The following is a 19,652-nucleotide window of genomic DNA, read 5'->3' as shown; positions in this document are numbered from 1 at the left end:
ACACCCCCCCCGCACACCCCCCCCGCACACCCCCCCCGCACACCCCCCCCGCACACCCCCCCCGCACACCCCCCCCGCACACCCCCCCCCGCACACCCCCCCCCCCGCACACCCCCCCCCGCACACCCCCCCCCCCGCACACACACACCCCCACACACTCCCCCCGCACACACACACCCCCACACACTCCCCCCGCACACACACACCCCCGCACACCCCCCCCGCACACCCCCCCCGCACACCCCCCCGCACACCCCCCCCGCACACCCCCCCCGCACACCCCCCCCGCACACCCCCCCCGCACACCCCCCCCGCACACACACACCCCCACACACTCCCCCCGCACACACACACCCCCACACACTCCCCCCGCACACACACACCCCCACACACTCCCCCCGCACACACACACCCCCACACACCCCCCCCGCACCCCCCCCCGCAAACCCCCCCCGCACACCCCCCCCGCACACACACACCCCCACACACTCCCCCCGCACACACACACCCCCACACACACACACCCCCACACACTCCCCCCGCACACACACACCCACACACACACACCCCCGCACACACCCACACACACACCCCCCCCACACACACACCCCCACACACACGCACCCCCCCGCACGCACCCCCCCGCACGCACCCCCCCGCACGCACCCCCCCGCACGCACCCCCCCGCACGCACCCCCCCGCACGCACCCCCCCGCACGCACCCCCCCCGCACGCACCCCCCCGCACGCCCCCCCCCCGCACGCCCCCCCCCCCGCACGCGCCCCCCCCCGCACGCGCCCCCCCCCCGCACGCGCCCCCCCCCGCACGCGCCCCCCCCCGCACGCGCCCCCCCCCGCACGCGCCCCCCCCCGCACGCGCCCCCCCCCGCACGCGCCCCCCCCCGCACGCGCCACCCCCGCACGCGCCCCCCCCCGCACGCCCCCCCCGCACGCCCTCCCCACGCACCCCTCCCCACGCACCCCTCCCCACGCACCCCTCCCCACGCACCCCTCCCCACGCACCCCTCCCCGAGCGCACCCCCCCCCCATCCCCTCTCCCCACACACACACACAGTTTTATAGAGTTCCTTTCCTAAGTGGATTTGTCAACTGTGCCGTGTCATGCTGAACCATTCAGATCAGTATTTGGGATTATTTGCTCTCCAGATGTTACTATATCTATCACATTCAGCAATAAGGCTTTGCTGTTGTGTGTTGTATCCACTGGATATAGAATCTCAGAATAGTGTCATGTCTACATCCCAGCAGTAGACTGAATTAGGCCATTTCAAAGCTTTGAGAGATGATTCCTTGAACTTAAAATTGAAAAACAATCTGTACAGAGATGGAGCAGGGTATTTGGGCTCGTCAAGAGGATGTCTGTGTAGTTCAGAGCTTATCAGTTATTGCACAGTTCCTCCAAACTGTCAGCTTCTCTGCTGTTATATTCATCTGGTATGTATTTGCATATTGTGGTTACAGAATTGTTTATAAGGTAAGGAAGCCTCTTTCCCCATCGCTCTTTGGTAACATCATGTTCACTATACGCTTGGCTACAGAACCTTGAGTCTTGATTTGAGACTTGAGGGGGCATTCTCAGCTGGGGTGGAAGCAGGGAAATTGTTTAAATTGATTTGGAGACGCCGGTGTTGGACTGGGGTGGACAAAGTTCAAAATTACACGACACCAGGTTAGAGTCCAACAGGTTTATTTGGAAGCACTAGCTTTCAGAGCGCTGCTCCTTCATCAGGTGGTTGTGAAGGAGCAGCGCTCTGTAAGCTAGTGCTTCCAAATAAACCTGTTAGACTCTAACCTGGTGTTCTGATTTTGAGCTTTGTCCACCCCAGTCCAACACTGGCACCTCCAAATCATGATTACCATTGACACCACTAACTGCTAGCTCAAAGTGGAGAGAATCTCCAAGAAGGTCGCACATATCAACACAGGCATCCAGTTTCTACAGAAATGTAGCAAAGATCCCAAAAGGATTACCGATCACGAACCCACTCAAGTCGACCCACAACTACCAGATGCAGGAGCAACACTCTGAAAGCCAGTGCTTCCAAATCAACCTGTTGGACGATAACCTGGTGTTTTGATTTTTAACTGTTGAAATTGGGAACTATTTCTTATAGAATAATACTCTAATAATTTTGTGCTGAGCATACTGCAGATAAACTGAAGCTGCCACTCTGATTCTAGTGAAATTGTTGTTGAGATGTGAATTTCTCTGTCCACCCACCCTATGGAACACTTTGTGTTTTCTCCAAATGTGTTGTGTATGATAATATTTGGAGCTCTGTGCAAACTGTGTAAAGAGTTCGGTTGCTTGAGAGTTATTTGTATAACACAAGAACAGAAATATGCAAGTTAATTTGCAATAGCAGATTTCCCACAAGAGCAATCGAGTGAATTGCATGTAGGTTGACCATTTTTGTCTTCTGTCCCAGTCCTGGTGTGAGAGTCCAAGTATTCACCTGAACAGGGCTTTCTTGCTTCATTTTAATATCCACATCTCGGGAAACAGATCATTGCTTCAGACTGCACTGTAGTGCAAATGTATTGATGCATTCTGAAATAATGATTGGTCTCATAACTTCTGATTTTTGGCAGAAGCAAAGTATCTGCACGTTTGCTGTAATTTACTCACTTACAAAAAAAAACATTTTTGGACTGTCAGGTGTCTGTGAAGCCTGAGGCAAACAAATCCTGCTTTAATGACCAAATGACCCAAGAATGTGACAGTGTATTGTCTCTGTCTCTGTCCTTGATTTGGGCCTGGATTTGTAGCAGTGATTCCATGTTGTATCATGTACAGCTGTACTGTGAATTTGAGTAATTGTATGCATCACAATAATACTGTTATTTGAATAAATATTCATATACTTTATATGTTGTACAATGCTGCACCATATCCTTTTGTTGCAAATAGTTTTGGTTTTTAAAATTACTTAAAGAACCCGTACTTGCTTGTTTCAGGCTCGGATTGAGCGGATGGAGGAAGCGCAGAAAGAGCGAGAGGAATATGAGAAGGCATGCGGGGATTGTAAGCGTAAACTCAGTGAGTGCCAGAAGAAGTTGAAGGATTTGCAGCTGCTGGAAACAGATGATGCAAAGAAAGAGATTGAAAAGTTACAAGCTGAACTCAAACAACTGAAAAAGGAGGAGAAGGAATGGGATAAGAAAGGGACATCGCTGAAGAAGAAAGAAAAAGCAATGCCCTGGAATGTAGATACACTGAGTAAAGAGGGATTCAGCAAGGTTGGTCAGGTTGAAATCTGAAGCTGTAAGAAATAGGAGTAGGCTGTTCGTCCCATCTAGCCACCAATGCCATTCAATAGGAGCATGGCTGATTTCCCCCCCTTCATATTCCTGCCCCCACAGAATGATCAGGAATCTTTGTAATATGCATGGGCACTCTACCCCTACAGTGCTCTCTGGCAGTGAGTTCCAAAGTGTCTCCACCTTGAGAAAAATTCCTCTTCATTTCACTCTAATTGGTGCCCCTTCATTCTTAGACAGTGCTGTTTGGTCCTAGACTTCCCCATGAGACAAAACATCCTCAGCATTTACCATGTCAAACCCCATAAGGATCTGACATGTCTTGGTGAGATTGGTGGGAGGGCAGAATGAGAGGATTGAGCTCGGTTGTTCAGCCATGATTGTATTGGATCACGAAGCAGGCCAGAGAGCTTCTGCTCCTGTCCTCTGTTTCCATAAGATCAGCTCTCCTCCTTCTCTCCAATGAGTAGAGTCCCAACCTGCTTAACCTTTCCTCCTCAGACAATCATTCAACAGCAGGAAGCATTGTAGTCAAGCTTCTCCAATGAAATATAGTTTTCCTCAAATGAGGTGAGTAAAGTTTCTCTGTACTCCGGATGTGGTCTCACCTTTGTAAAGTTGCAGTCAGATTTTGTTTTCTCATCGACATTACCATCTCTGCAGCAGGAGGGTCTTGAAACTAGACCTTCTGGCTCAGAGGTATGGGTGCGATCACTGTGCAACAGGAATCCTTTGCATGTAAGGTCTCCCTACTCTTCAACTCCAATCCTCTTGAAATAAGAGCTAGTATTCCATTACCCTGCCTGATGACCTGCTGCGCCTGTGTGCTAGCTTTGTGTTTCATGTGCAAGTATCCCCCAGTCCCTTTGTGTTGCAATTTGACCTCTGAAGCGATGTTCTGTTCTTTTGTCCCATCCACAATGAAGAACTTGATATTTTCCCAGATTGTACTCAATGAAGATAATTTTTTGCCGCCTTACGTAACCAACCATATCTGTCTCTAAACTGTTTGCATCCTTCTTGTAACTTGTCTTTCTGCATATTTTTGTCATCTGCAAATTTGGCTACAGTACATTTACTCCTATCCTACAAGTATATTTTTAAATCAAATATTGTAAATAGCTGTGACCTCAGCACTGATCCCTCTGGAACCCCACTGGTTATAGGTAGCCAACCTTAAAAAGGAGCTGAAAATGTGTTGCTGGAAAAGCGCAGCGGGTCAGGCAGCATCCAAGGAGCAGGAGAATCGACGTTTCGGGCATGAGCCCTTCTTCAGGATGAAGGGCACATGCCCGAAACGTCGATTCTCCTGCTCCTGCTCCTTGGATGCTGCCTGACCTGCTGCGCTTTTCCAGCAACACATTTTCAGCCCTGATCTCCAGCATCTGCAGTCCTCACTTTCTCCTAGAACCTTAAAAAGGACCCCTTTTCTGGACTTGCTGTTTCCTGATCATTAGCCATTTCTCCCTCCATGCCAGTACATTACCTCGAAGACTGTGGGGTCTTAACCTCTGTCTTAACTTTGTTGAACAACTTCTGAAAGTCCAAATACAGCACGTCAAATGCTTCCTCTCTATCTACTCTGGTTGAGAATTCCTCAAAAAAGCTTTTATGAATCAGTCAGAAACACCTTCCCTTTCATGAAGCCACAGTGAGTTTACTTGATTAGATTATGATTTTCCAAATATTTAGTGCAGTATTTGATTCCAGTGTTTCTTCGACTGTAGACATGAGGCTAATCATCCAGTTACCTGCTTTTTGCCTCCCTGGCATTTTGAGTAGACATGTCACTACAGCAGTTTTCCAAACTTGTAATACTTGTCCAGGATCCAAGCATTTCTGGAAGATTACACCCAAAACATCCCCAATCTCTGTCACTACTGCCTTTTGGATCCAAGAGTGCAAGCCATCAGGGCCAGGGGACCTACCTGCCTTCGGCCTCCTTGAGTTTGTTTAATTCTGCCTGTCCACTGATGGTGATGGTACTTAATTCCTGCCCTGGATGTTCTGTGTTGTTATCCCATGAAGCATTTCCAGTGTAGACAAGCACTTGTGAGTTGGTTACTTGGAGAAGAAAACACTGTTGTGATGTTGCAAACACAGCAGCTAATTTAAAGCAAGTTCCCAAAAACATTAATGCGCATTTGTGATAGTTGAGTAAATATTGGTCAGGAAACAAGGGAGAACCTCTCTGGTGACCTATTCTAACAGGACTGTGCGATCTAGGCCAGACCAAGCTACCTAGTGTCTTTGTTTTGTGTGAATCTGTCTACTGTCTGTCATTGTACATAGAACAAGAACATAGGTCAGCACAGCACAGCACAGGCCCTTCGGCCCTCGATGTTGTCCCAGCTTTTTAGATCAGACTAACCGACATATCCGTCGTTGTACTATCTTCCATGTCCCTATCCAAGACTCCTTTAAATGTCCCTCATGTATCTATCATTATACTATAATAGGCAAAGACTTCCTGATGTTGGTTTGCAAACTGCAACAGACAAAAATTAGGCTTGATGTGAGCACTGATTTTTGTCTTTTTCCTGTCCCTCAGAGTGTTATCAATATAACTCCAGAATCGAGCAAGGTCGAAACAGAGGAAGACAAAGAAAAAAAACATAAGACATTTGTTGAAAAATATGAGAAACAGATCAAGCACTTTGGTAAGTGAAAATAGAGAGTATTAATAACTGGGCTTTCCAGAGCTGTCTGGATAATATTTACTAACGAGTTGACTAGCCCATGTGATATAACAGATACTCTGTTCACATGATGGGAAATCTCAGATTAATAAATTCAGTTCCTATCAATCAGTTCCAGCTTAGCCTGCTGTTCTCCCATGGAATCAACACCAGGGTTACTCGATTTGCCCAGCTATTAGTGGATTATTTATTCTCTTCTGAATGTGTTAGTTTTCTTTCCATTCTGGATTTGGTGCATGGCACCAGTTCGTAAGTTCAAGGCAGCCAACTAAACATCTTCCCTTTGAATGATCAACGTGATTGCTATTCTTTGCTGTTGATGTTGTTTCCAATATGAAAGTCAGCTAATGCGTTTTCCACTCTATTTGTTACTGATTGTCATTCCACAGACTCCAAATTCATTCTGGCCTTTGTGATTTTGGCATTGCATACTTAAGTGCCACAAACTTTGCAAATTAGTTGAATGCAAGCACAGACAGTGAGAACAAAATAATTCAGTCTGGATGGTGACAGTCCTTTCTGTGTGTTTCTGGAGGTTGAGATCAAGACCAGATCAGCTGAACAGTGATTCCTCTCGTGCACAGTTTGCAATAGCTGCTTGTGTGAATAGTGACAAATTAGCTCAGGTGTTGCAGGGTCTGGTGGAACTGAATCTTGGTCAGGATCAAAGCAGGTGAAAATTGACTAACTTCTTGCTTGTCTGTTCACAGGCATGTTAAGTCGTTGGGATGACAGCCAGAAGTACCTATCTGATAACCCGCACCTTGTGTGTGAGGAGACTGCCAACTACCTTGTCATCTGGTGCATTGATTTAGAAGTTGAAGAGGTACAGTGAGTTACACTGTTGTCTTGACTTTTGTATTCGTTACGTAAGTGCCATGAGAATGAAGGTGTGACAGCAGAGTAATTCTGTACTTGATTACAAATCCGGCGACATGAGTTCAAATCCCACAATGGCAGTTGGGGAATTTTAAATTTAATTAGTTAAATCAAGAACTTAAAAACTAATCTTAGTAATGGCACACTTCTAACTACCACGTGACGCATTTGGTACATGATGTCCTTCAGGATAATAAATCTGTCATTCTTAGCAGGAATGGCCTAGATGTGCGTTGAGGGAACCTGATTTGCTGTTGGTGTGAAATGGTTGTTCTCCAGGAGGCAGCTGACTAACACCAGGACTGTTTAGAGATGGACAATAATTGCTGACCTGAAGCCAGTGCTTTGCATTGCTTGGGAAGTTCAAGTGTCTGAGCTTGAGAAAGCTGAACCAAGGAACAAATCTCGATTTCAGATTAACCAAGCTCCTACTGAAATTCAAAATATAGAATCCGAGAACCAGAATGACCATAGAACAGCACAAGGTTATTAGGCAAAGAGTGTGAATGCTGACTCTCTGTAAAAACTCCTTGGTTTATCCATGTCCTTTGTTCCCATAGCTGTCAATTACCTTTCAAAAGCCACAGTTAACGTGGACCCTTCTCGAGATACAGACTCTGTATTCCAGGTTATAGTGTAGATTTGTCTTTAGTCCGTCAACTTAAATCAGCTTTTGTTCCCAATCCTTGTGAGATTGTTCTATGGGAGTAGTTTCTCCATTTCCACTTTTGTCTGCGCTGTGTCCTGTTTTAAGCAGCTCTGTCAAATGTTCTGCCAACTCTTTCTTTTCTAAAGGGAGTGGCTTGAGCTTCATCAGGAGCCATTCTTGTCAATGTCTTCTGTACCCATCTATAACACCATCTCATCCTTCCTGAGTTGTACGCAATTTTACATTTGAGATCAAAAGTGTTAAGTCCAGGTTTATCAAAATATCCTTGTTTATGTACCCTCCACTATACTTATCAACTCAAGGATTCTGTGCTTAAATCACAGCTTGCCCTGCCACCTTCGACAGTTTCTGTACGTATGTCCATGAACCTCTGTTCCTCCACCCCGTTTAAAATTGTACCTCTTAGAGTATCTCTCCTTGTTCACACTACCGCACCTGCCTCGGTCATGTATTTACCATTCCATCAGCTTCTCTGGGCCATGTTCAAGTCCATCACCGTCCTCCTGGGGAGTTCACAATCCTTCTAAGTCCTCTGTCCATTGCAATTGTTAACATTATTCCCTGGACATCTGTGTCTTGGTCATTAAAGGAGGAAGCAGAAAAGCAACTCTAGGGGAATCCTGTCAAAAATGTGGTTCCATTCTGAAACCAACTGGTTACCACTATGTTGCAGCTCCTGCCCCTCAGCCACCTTGGTAATTTCATGTTGTGTCTATCCTGGACAGATGCAGCCCCACCAACATTGGAGATGCTTGACACCATCAAGGACAAAGCCGCCAGTTTGACTGGCAGCCCACCCGCTACCTAAACGCTGACTCCCACCACACTGGCAGCAGTGTACCATCTACAAGATGCACTGCAGAAACACAAGACTCCCTTAACCATATGGAAGGACAAGGGCAGCACATAAATGGGAGCATAATGACCTACAAGCCATTCACTATCTGCACTTAGGAAATAGATTGCCATTCCTTCATTGTTACTTGGTCAGAATCCGGGAACTCCATCCCTGACAGGATTGTGGGTGTACCTATCCCACCACAGATGACAGCGCTTAAACAAGGTGCTTCATTCAGACCTTGGTGAGCAATTGGGAATGGTCAGGAAATGCCATCCAAGCCTGAAATGCTCACATTTCATGTGAAAATCTTCTTTTCAAATGGCTTTGGGAAATCCATATGGGCAACATCAACATTATCTTTGTAAATCTTCTTCACCTGATTGAAAAAGTGGATTCATGAAATACAATTTGCCTGTAACAATTGTGTGCTGGCTTTCTTAATTAAGCCCCATTTGTCCAAGTCACAATTAAATCTTGGACTGTGTTTTTGGTTTTTCAAAGCTGTCATTATGGAGGTGAAGCTGTCTGGTTTGCAGTTGCTGGGTTTATCCTTGTCCTGTTTGCTCCAAAAGAGTTTAACATTGGCAGGTCTCCCATCCGCTGGCATCATCTTTGTACCTAAGGAGACTTCCTACGTTCTGATCAATGCCTTTGCAGTTTCCCTCTCGGATCTATATTTGATCCTGATTACTGCTCTTGCACTACTCCCATTCAGTGAGGGGATTTATTTTGGGGTCCTGGCTTGTTTGGGAAAAACGATTGAGAAATAACTGTCACTGTCACTCCTGTAATTTGAGAATATGGTTCCAGTATACAGGGTGTCGCTGATTCACAAGTGTCCAACTTAGGCATGGGATCACATACAGGGATGTAATTTTAAAGATCTAGCATGTTTCCTGTACTTGAGGCTGTCTGGTGTTGTATTCCAACTTGTCTATACATTGATTTGTGACTGAATTTGAACAAACCTGTTTGCAACTGGGTACTTTTACTGGAATTGTTAGTGAGACCACTCAGTGTATTTTCTTTCATAGATCAGCTCTACATATCAATCCTCATCAACTTGATGTATATTCATCCTTTTTAAGCCTTTTTATTAGTTTCTACCATTCACTGTCTCCACTTTGGTTTCTTTCACAAGGAGTCAGATGCAAAGTAATCATTTGGTACCTTGGCTAGGCTTATGCTTTTGTGTGTAAAGCTGCTGCTTTGTTCTGAATCAGTCCTGTTTTTACATGTGGAATGGGCTTGGGTTTATTGTCCAAGCAGGTGAATCAGTTCTGATACATTGCAGAATGTATTAACAATTCTGGCCAGTGAGATAATGTTGCTCTGTAAATGTGTGCTGCAGGTGCACTCACTTGGTAATCCCTTGGTCCTCGTGGTTCACAGTCGTATAGTTTTGAAAAACTACTCAGAACAGACAATGTGATGTCAATGTCTCGTAGCCAGTGTGGATGTGAAGTTTGATAACTTCAGCCTCTGTTATTTCATGCTGTATGTGGTGTGACATATCAGTGTCTGTTTGTTTCTGAGTGCTGTGGAACAGGCTGGACCCCCCCACCTCCCCCACCCCCAAAACATTTTATGAAGGCAGCTGGTCAAACCACTCAGCTTTAAACAAAACAGAATTTATTTAACATTACAGATGAAACATCAACAAAAGAAAACGGAATTTCAAATAATTTGTTTGATAACCCATGATGTTGGACCATAACGAAATCGTTCCAAACCCTGCAACATGCCAAAAACACACCCCTTAGCAAGAGGTACATTCAAACACAGGTTCTTACAGGCAGGAGTTTGTACAGAGAAAGTTCAGCCAAGACCTCGTTTCACTGTAGCTGCTTCGCTCGGTCCCCAGCAGGTTTTGACTGGCTGCTAAAAGTAAACCAAACAAGAAAACAACCTGAGCTGGGAGAACTGGCCACTCCCCTGTCATTGTTCAAAGTAACCATTTCCAGACAAATTGGAACCTCTGCCTTTACGACCCCTCTTGAGAAAAACCAAGGACAGAGCAACCTTGTTAAAGGGGCAGCATTGTTGCTTGATGTTCAGTGAATGCACTGTCATTGTAACGAGCTTCCAACATGTGGAGAAATGGACACTTCTGGTTGGGGAGTGGGGTTGTTTGCAGTACACCCTAACAGGGATGTGGTTGTATTACGTATGGCAAGAGGATTTGCTTGCATTCTTCAAACGATGTTTATGGGTTCCACTTGCAGAAGCATGCCCTGATGGAGCAGGTAGCTCACCAGACCATCGTGATGCAGTTTATCCTGGAATTAGCCAAGAGCCTTAAGGTGGATCCCAGAGCTTGTTTCCGGCAGTTCTTCACCAAAATCAAGGTATGGAAATAGCTGGAAATCTCTTGCATTTCAAACAATTGATATTTACTCCACATGCTGAATAAGTTGATCCTTGTGTGCTATGAATTCCTATCCAATTTTGGGCTCTTGCAGTTAGTTACTTGAAGGTATTAGTCAGATGTGAATTTTGGTGCTCTGTTGAATTGAATAACTGACTTGGCAGGTTTTCTATCTTTTTATCAGGTTAATTTCTTTTGTGTTTGCCAGGAATTTTGAATTGGTAAAGTGCTCCTTGCTTTAACACAATGGATTTGCATTTAATTCTATCCATACTATTCTGATGCATTTAATCATGATGTGGAGATGCTGGTGTTGGATTGGGGTGGACTAAATCAGAGGTCTTGTGGCACAAGGTTATTGTCCAACACGTTGATGTAAAATCACGAGCTTTTGGAGCGCTGTTCCTTTGTTGCAGACAGGAAGGAAGACATTTGCTATTTGTTTCCCTGTTAGAAGCTTGGCGTTTCTTTATATTCACCACCTTCACCAAATTACTTCTGGCTAACTCTTTCCTCCTCCTAACCTCTGTCACATTCTGTTATGATTTGACTTGAACAAATGTATTCACTTGTTCCAGTGACACTGTTCACTTCAATCTGAAACAGCTCCACGGATTTCATTTCATTCAATGGTTCTCATTGTGAGATGTACTATATTCAAGGGGAAACAAGTCAGCAGTCGTGCTTATTAAGATCAGAACAGGAAGTCATTTAATTCCCTCCAGTCTCTTCTGCCTATTAAATAAGATCTTAGTGATCTATGTCAACTGTGTTCCGCTGTTAATGCATATCCCATAAAAGCCTTCAAGAAACCTGTAGATCTTGGTCTTGAACACTTGAGATCCTTCTAAGAGGACGTGGGGAGGTGGTGAGGGGGGAGGTCAGTTCCATTACGTCTGGCATGAGCAAGCCGTTTACGGGGAACTGATTGGCCAAGCTCTCAAACTAAGATTTATTGCCCATCCGTAATTGCCCAGCACAGTTAATAGTCAAACACATTGCTGTGGGATTAGAATCACATGTAGGTCAGATCAGGTAAGGATAGTAGATTTCCTTTTGAAGAGTATTAGAAAAGCAGGAGAGTTTCAAGACAATCCGCAGTGGTGAGATGGTAGTTTTTAGGCCATCTGTTTGATGTGGAATTTAACGTATTCCAATTTCACCATTGCTCATGATGGGTTTGCCAGCTTATTGCCATAGGGTTCTGGATTGCTAGTTCAGTGACATTAACTGCACCATTATCTTCCCCATTTCCTCCTCCTAATATTCCAATCCCATTAATGTAGCGGTTCACATGTCTTGGCCTTATTGATTGGTATAGGTCGTGCTGACCTTTCTCTGATCAGCTGTGAGTGAAGAATGGTTACTTTGCTGATAGTCTGTCGAACTCTGACCCAGCAGGAATTGATGTACTGACTGGAGAAGAGGGGGCACTTGGACTGGATTTGAAAATTGGTGTTTGAGCTGGCCATGTTGACTTGTTTTCCAATTCAATTTTCCAGACAGCAGATAAACAATACATTGAGGCATTTAACGATGAGCTGGGAGCGTTCAAGGAGAGGGTTAAAGGTCGAGCTCAGGCAAGAATCGAGAAAGCGATGAAGGAATATGAAGAGGAGGAACGACAGAAGCGGCTGGGACCTGGTGGGCTTGATCCTGTGGAGGTCTACGAAAACCTTCCTGACGTGAGTAGATTTTCTCATGCCTCCATCTTAAAGAGTTGACAGTGGAGTCGTACCAAAGACCCATTAGATGGTTCCTCCTTTATGCTTTTGTTGTTTGCCTCTTTGCTGTTCAGGGATGTTGACCTCCCTCCCACACCCGATATCTGCATAGGGTGGAGAGCTTGACTCTATTGCGTTAAGTAACTCTACCTTTCCAGATCAATCCTGTTCAATTGCTAAACGTCAACAATGTGAAGCTGGTCACCAGATAATTGGTGCTGGGTAAAGGAGGGTACCAGAAATTCTCAGCAGAAGCAGCATCTGGTTTCACCTTTTCTTGATGCTCTCGTAATTAACAGGTTTTCTGCACCCTTGTACAGAGTGGAATCTCATTCCAAACGAGTTTCTCCTTTCCCCTTTCCCCTTCTCCCCCAGATTTATAAGGCTTTAGGTTACTGATTGGGTAACAATCCACTTTGTTCTTGAATGTCCTTTTGGGAGAGGAATGTTACCCTTACTTACTCTGGCACTAGCCTGACTGCAACATGGCTGACTTGTAACTGGGCAGTTAGGGATGGGCACTAAATGTTGGCCAAGCCAGTGACTTGCTCATTCCACTAATCACGTAAAGCAATTCACATCACATGCTTGTAACATTAAGTTGATCTCCACAGATTTGCAGCATTTTCTGTTTACGTTTAGAAGTTTGAAATCTGCTGTTGATAATTCAGGGTAACTGAGCAGCTGTGTATCATGAGTTTCAGGATTAGCAATCATTGAATGGTTAACCAAGTTACTCCCCACTCCCTAAATGATTAGCATTTGGTTCTCAGTAAGATTCTGGTTTGTTTTTCTGCTTGTAAGACTTCTTGAAGATTGCTTCCGATGTCTTTGGCCCTCTGTCTTTGCAGGAGATGAAGAATTGCTTTGATTCAAAAGATATCCAACTTTTACAGGATGTCATTAGCAAAATGGACCCAACGGTGAGTATTTCCTGCACTGTGTATAGGTTGGCTTCCTGATTAACCTGGAGCCATTTGTTCTGTTCATATGCCAGCTTCTCCTTTAGAAAGTTGCTTCAATGTGAAAGAATTGATGTCATGTTGGCATCACTTTTTGGCATCTCCCAGAGATGGTCAAATATTAGAGCCAATCCTAACAGCTAGGAGGGTCCCTCTGAGAGAATGGTGACTTGGAAAGGGGAGGAAAAACCAATGAAATGCCACATTGGGTGGTACATGATGGGCATGGAACTGGCTTTCGCCCTTACTGAATCCCTGATCTCTGCCTGGTTATATTGGCTCCTGTTTTATAGCAGCAATCCTGCCTTGGAACATGAGATGTGAGGGCAGACTGTAGAACCAGGGGGGGACAATCAGAGGTAAAAGGACAGTTAAATACAGCAGCTAAGAGATATGAGATTTCTATGTTGGATTCATAGGAATTGAATTGGGGTGTGGGATTTGTAACAATCATTAACTATCCAGCACCCCTCAATGTAATGGAAACAGAAGGAACTGTAAATGATACCCTCGTCGTCATGTTACTTTAGATAACCTGTTCAACTCCTGGTGTCGGGTTTAGACCCAGTCTTCTGACACTCTGAAACCAACAGAAGTAAATTGGCATTTAAGCAAAAAAGATGAGAGCAGAAATACATCATTTTGTCCCTTAACCCTGCTCCACCATTCACTAAAGTCATATTGATTTAATTGTAGCCTTGACTTTCCTGTATGTAACCCAAAACCATTGATTTCCATGTTTTCTATACTGTAAACTGATGGCAAAGATTTGAAGTAATCCTGACTATCTGTTGACCACAGCTGAAGGTTGGGTATATCTGGATACTGGATGATGATCAGACTTTGCTGTTCTTGATTGGACTCTGACCTCGTGTTGCTCCAGGCACTCATATGAAAGTACAGTTTAGAGATAGTTGAGAGTTTCCTGGTCATAGAGATTTGCAGTGTGGAACACCTTGGTCAATTCGTCCATGCTGACCAGATATTCTAACTTAATCTCGTCCCATTTGGCTCATGTTCCTCCAAACCCTTCCTATTCATATACCCATCCATATGCCTTTTAAGTGCTGTAATTGTACCAGCCTGCACCACTTCCTCTGGCAGTTCATTCCATACACGTACCACCCTCTGCATGTAAATGTTGCCCCTTGGTTCCGTTTTTATATCTTTCCCCCCTCACTCTAAACCTATGCCCTCTAGCTTTGGAGTCCCCCGCCCCTGGGAAAAGATCTTGTCTGTTTATCCTGTCCATGCACCTCATGATTTTATAAACCTCTATAAGGTCACCCCTCAGCCTCCGACTCTCCAGAAAAAACAGCCCCAGCCTGTTCAGCCTCTCCCCCCAGGCTCAAACCCTCCAACCCTGGCAACATCCTTGTAAATCTTTTCTGAACCCTTTCAAGTTTCACAACATCCTTCCGATAGGAAGGAGACCAGAACTGCACGCAATATTCCAACAGTGGCCTAACCAATGTCCTGTACAGCTGCAACATGACCTCCCAACTCCTGTACTCAATACTCTGACCAATAAAGGAAAGCATACCAAACGCTGCCTTTACTATCCTATCTACCTGCAATTCCACTTTCAAGGAGCTATGAACCTGCATTCCAAGGTCTCTTTGTTCAGCAACACTCCCTAGGACCTTACCATTAAGTGTATAAGACCTGCTAAGATTTGCTTTCCCAAAATGCAGCATCTCACATTTATCTAAATTAAACTCCATCTGCCACTTCTCAGCCCATTGGCCCGTCTGGTCCAGATCCTGTTGTAATCTGAGGTAACCCTCTTCGCTGTCCACTACACCTCCAATTTTGGTGTCATATGCAAACTTACTAACTATTCCTCTTTTGCTCACATCCAAATCATTTCTGTCATGACCTTCAATGATGGGCTATTTCAAATATACTGGAAACTAAGTGACCTCTGATTTCAGGAAGCCAAGTACCACATGCAACGCTGCATTGACTCTGGGCTGTGGATTCCAAATGCAAAGGCTGCAGAGGAGGAAGGAGAGAAGAGCAAGGAAGATGAGGATCCTGTGTATGAAGAAGTTAAAAAGGAAAGCAGTGAGGAAAAATAAACTTGTGTTTTGTTTTCAATATCTGCTAGTTTTAAGTGCTGTGTTGGGTTACAGACTGCATCCTGTTCACTGACCCATAGGGGGTCCATGTAAGTTCAATATCCCGATCTATTGAATGGAAGATTAAAGTCCTATATGAATCAACTGCTTTTTGTATGAAAACATACACAAGATTTGAGAGCATGCAGGTTGCCTTACTCCTGTGCAGTAACTGGATCAGCTGGCATCTGTGCCAGTGAAACCACCTCCATTGTCAGACTGTGAGCTGACCTCCCCCATTGCTTCCTTGAGTCCATGTGCATCATTCCATGTGGTGCTGAGCCATACAGCTGGGAAGGTGCCAAGTTACCCAAGTGGGACACTGCAGTGATGTCCTCATGAGCAGCTTCCTGATGATCTCAGCTGAGGCCTGTGTACTAAGATTGGTTTTATGGGAGAGGGCCTATTGAGAGTGAGTGAGCTACTACTGCCTATGGAACTGGACCCGACACAAAACTTGGGGAAGAGAGAATTTGGAACATGGTTTGTTGGAAATTCTACAAAATGATGGGGTGAGAGGCGTCTGTAGGATTGACTTTGTTCATATCTTTGTAAAATTGGAACAGGAATACGAAAATAACAAGTCGAGACCCTAACTAGAATTATTGCTGATACTTATTGTGTTTCTTTTTAAACCTTGATGAGCTGTAACTTCATATTTGAGTGTTCTTTCTGTATGACTCCAGAGCCAAATGTTTAGTTGCTGCAATCTGAACCCATTTCTTGAGGTGAGGGAGATGTATGCAGATTGCTGAGTTTTTCATAGGTTTTCAGTTTGAGTTTGGGCGAGGGATTTGCATCAATTTCAACATGGGCTTTTATATTCAGTTCTTGTGAAATACTGTGCTGAAACCACAATAGTGTTCTCTACGTTGAGTTTAACTCCTTCCCTTTGTGTCTCAACTTTTCATGAATCCTATGTACTGCACCGATTAGATTGGGGACACTTGTTCTGTTGGGGCCAATGTTGCTGATACTACCTGATAGTATGACCTGTTTAATCTGGGCTGGTTGCTGCTAGTGAGTGAGGTAGTAAACGTAACCTTAAGTTTCTTGTTATTGGTCACCATGAATGCAAATAAAATATGATGCAGTAAATTACTGTCTTAGTGTCATGGATATCAAATTATTTAGGGAACACTTGAAATGTGAAGTCATAGTTTCTGTCTTTGTTAACAGTACACTGCACTCATATCAATGTTGCAGTTTTGAAGCCCTCCGTTGCAGTTTTGAAGCCCTCCAAGATGGAAGCAACAGTTTGATTGCAAGGTGCTTAGAACCATCCAGTTCATGAGGAGTAGGCCATTCAGCCCCTCAAGCCTGCTTGGCCATCCAAAACCATGGCTGCTTTGATTGGAACTTCAAATCTGCATTTCTGCCACTCCCTTGTTTAATGAGAACCTAGTCACCTGTGTCTTAAAAATATTGACTTGGACAGTTGGATTTTAGGAACAGGGTTTGAAAGACTCCTTGATGCAAGGCAGGGTGGGGGATACCGACCTACTCTGACTTCAATGGGCTAACCTTGATTTTGTTTTAAAAGTGATCTCTGGTTCCAGATTCTCCCACAAGAGGAAATATCCTCTGCACATTGATTCTGTCAAGACTTCTCAGGATTTTGTCTGCTTCAGTTATTATACCCTGTGCCCCCTGCCCCCCTTAAACTTTAAACTCCAGTGGATACAAGGTCAGTCTGGCTAAGCTTTCCTCCGAGAGAACCTGCCCCTTGCAGGATGTAGTCTGCAAAACGGCTGAGCTGTCTCCACTGTAGCTGGGACCTCCCATAACAAAGGATAATACTGTGGACAGTCTCTTCAGTCCCTTGTCCAACTGAACCACAACCTCCTTATTTATGTATTCAGTTCTCCTCACAATAAATCAAAATGTTATATGATCTTCCCTAATTTTTGTTCCTGCAGACAGACCTTTTACAATCCATGCACTCTAATGCATCTCTGAGCTATGCAAATCTCTCACCATGTGGGTAATATGCGTTTTTGATCTTGTTACATTTTCTGACATTATACTCCATTTGCCACATCCTTTCCTCCTTATGCTGCCTTTGCAACTTTGTTTCCTACCTTTTTGTTTCAGCCAAATTTGGCAACTATACCATACCTCCCTTCATCTATACCATACCTCCCTTCATCTAAACCGTGCCTCCCTTCATCTAAACCGTGCCTCCCTTCATCTAAACCGTGCCTCCCTTCATCTAAACCGTGCCTCCCTTCATCTAAACCGTGCCTCCCTTCATCTAAACCGTGCCTCCCTTCATCTAAACCGTGCCTCCCTTCATCTAAACTGTGCCTCCCTTCATCGATACCGTGCCTCCCTTCATCGATACCGTGCCTCCCTTCATCGATACCGTGCCTCCCTTCATCGATACCGTGCCTCCCTTCATCGATACCGTGCCTCCCTTCATCGATACCGTGCCTCCCTTCATCGATACCGTTCCTCCCTTCATCGATACCGTTCCTCCCTTCATCGATACCGTGCCTCCCTTCATCGATACCGTGCCTCCCTTCATCGATACCGTGCCTCCCTTCAACTATACCGTGCCTCCCTTCAACTATACCGTGCCTCCCTTCAACTATACCGTGCCTCCCTTCATCTATACCGTGCCTCCCTTCAACTAAACCGTGCCTCCCTTCAACTAAACCGTGCCTCCCTTCAACTAAACCGTGCCTCCCTTCATCTATACCGTGCCTCCCTTCAACTATACCGTGCCTCCCTTCAACTATACCGTGCCTCCCTTCATCTATACCGTGCCTCCCTTCATCTATACCGTGCCTCCCTTCATCTATACCGTGCCTCCCTTCATCTAAACCGTGCCTCCCTTCATCTATACCGTGCCTCCCTTCATCTATACCGTGCCTCCCTTCATCTATACCGTGCCTCCCTTCAACTATACCGTACCTCCCTTCAACTATACCGTGCCTCCCTTCAACTATACCGTGCCTCCCTTCAACTATACCGTGCCTCCCTTCATCGATACCGTGCCTCCCTTCATCTATACCGTATGTCCCTTCATCTAAACCGTACCTCCTTTCATCTATACCATATGTCCCTTCATCTATACCGTGCCTCCCTTCATCGATACCGTGCCTCCCTTCATCGATACCGTGCCTCCCTTCATCGATACCGTGCCTCCCTTCATCGATACCGTGCCTCCCTTCATCGATACCGTGCCTCCCTTCATCTATACCGTGCCTCCCTTCATCTATACCGTGCCTCCCTTCAACTAAACCGTGCCTCCCTTCAACTAAACCGTGCCTCCCTTCAACTAAACCGTGCCTCCCTTCAACTAAACCGTGCCTCCCTTCAACTATACCGTGCCTCCCTTCAACTATACCGTGCCTCCCTTCAACTATACCGTGCCTCCCTTCATCTATACCGTGCCTCCCTTCATCTATACCGTGCCTCCCTTCATCTAAACCGTGCCTCCCTTCATCTATACCGTGCCTCCCTTCATCTATACCGTGCCTCCCTTCAACGAAACTATACCTCCCTTCATCTATACCGTGCCTCCCTTCATCTATACCGTGCCTCCCTTCATCTATACCGTGCCTCCCTTCAACTATACCGTGCCTCCCTTCAACTATACCGTGCCTCCCTTCAACTATACCGTGCCTCCCTTCAACTATACCGTGCCTCCCTTCAACTATACCGTGCCTCCCTTCATCTAAACCGTGCCTCCCTTCATCTAAACCGTGCCTCCCTTCATCTAAACCGTGCCTCCCTTCATCTAAACCGTGCCTCCCTTCATCTAAACCGTGCCTCCCTTCATCTAAACCGTGCCTCCCTTCATCTAAACCGTGCCTCCCTTCATCTAAACCGTGCCTCCCTTCATCTAAACCGTGCCTCCCTTCATCTAAACCGTGCCTCCCTTCATCTAAACCGTGCCTCCCTTCATCTATACCGTGCCTCCCTTCATCTATACCGTGCCTCCCTTCAACTATACCGTGCCTCCCTTCAACTATACCGTGCCTCCCTTCAACTATACCGTGCCTCCCTTCATCTATACCGTGCCTCCCTTCATCTATACCGTGCCTCCCTTCATCTATACCGTGCCTCCCTTCATCTATACCGTGCCTCCCTTCATCTATAC

General features: G+C 45.5%; 1 protein-coding gene across 1 annotated transcript in view; it reads left to right on the top strand.

Annotated features, from left to right (window-relative positions):
* cdc37 (cell division cycle 37 homolog (S. cerevisiae)) overlaps window positions 1–16,642 on the top strand; it is a 20,594-nt gene extending 3,952 nt beyond the window's left edge. Inside the window, exons 2-8 of the mRNA XM_087983463.1 lie at window positions 2,979–3,260; window positions 5,833–5,941; window positions 6,691–6,806; window positions 10,596–10,718; window positions 12,241–12,423; window positions 13,314–13,385; window positions 15,359–16,642. Coding sequence (XP_087839589.1) covers window positions 2,979–3,260; window positions 5,833–5,941; window positions 6,691–6,806; window positions 10,596–10,718; window positions 12,241–12,423; window positions 13,314–13,385; window positions 15,359–15,505 — 1,032 coding nt within the window. The 3' untranslated portion in view covers window positions 15,506–16,642. The remainder of the gene's footprint in view (window positions 1–2,978; window positions 3,261–5,832; window positions 5,942–6,690; window positions 6,807–10,595; window positions 10,719–12,240; window positions 12,424–13,313; window positions 13,386–15,358) is intronic.
* The last annotated feature ends 3,010 nt before the right edge of the window (window positions 16,643–19,652 follow it).

The sequence above is a fragment of the Chiloscyllium plagiosum genome, unplaced genomic scaffold, assembly GCF_037043375.1.
Source record: "Chiloscyllium plagiosum isolate Xiang-an unplaced genomic scaffold, Cpla_swu_hap1 HiC_scaffold_45, whole genome shotgun sequence".
NCBI lineage: Eukaryota > Metazoa > Chordata > Chondrichthyes > Orectolobiformes > Hemiscylliidae > Chiloscyllium > Chiloscyllium plagiosum.
This window is presented reverse-complemented; position numbering and strand designations above follow the sequence as displayed.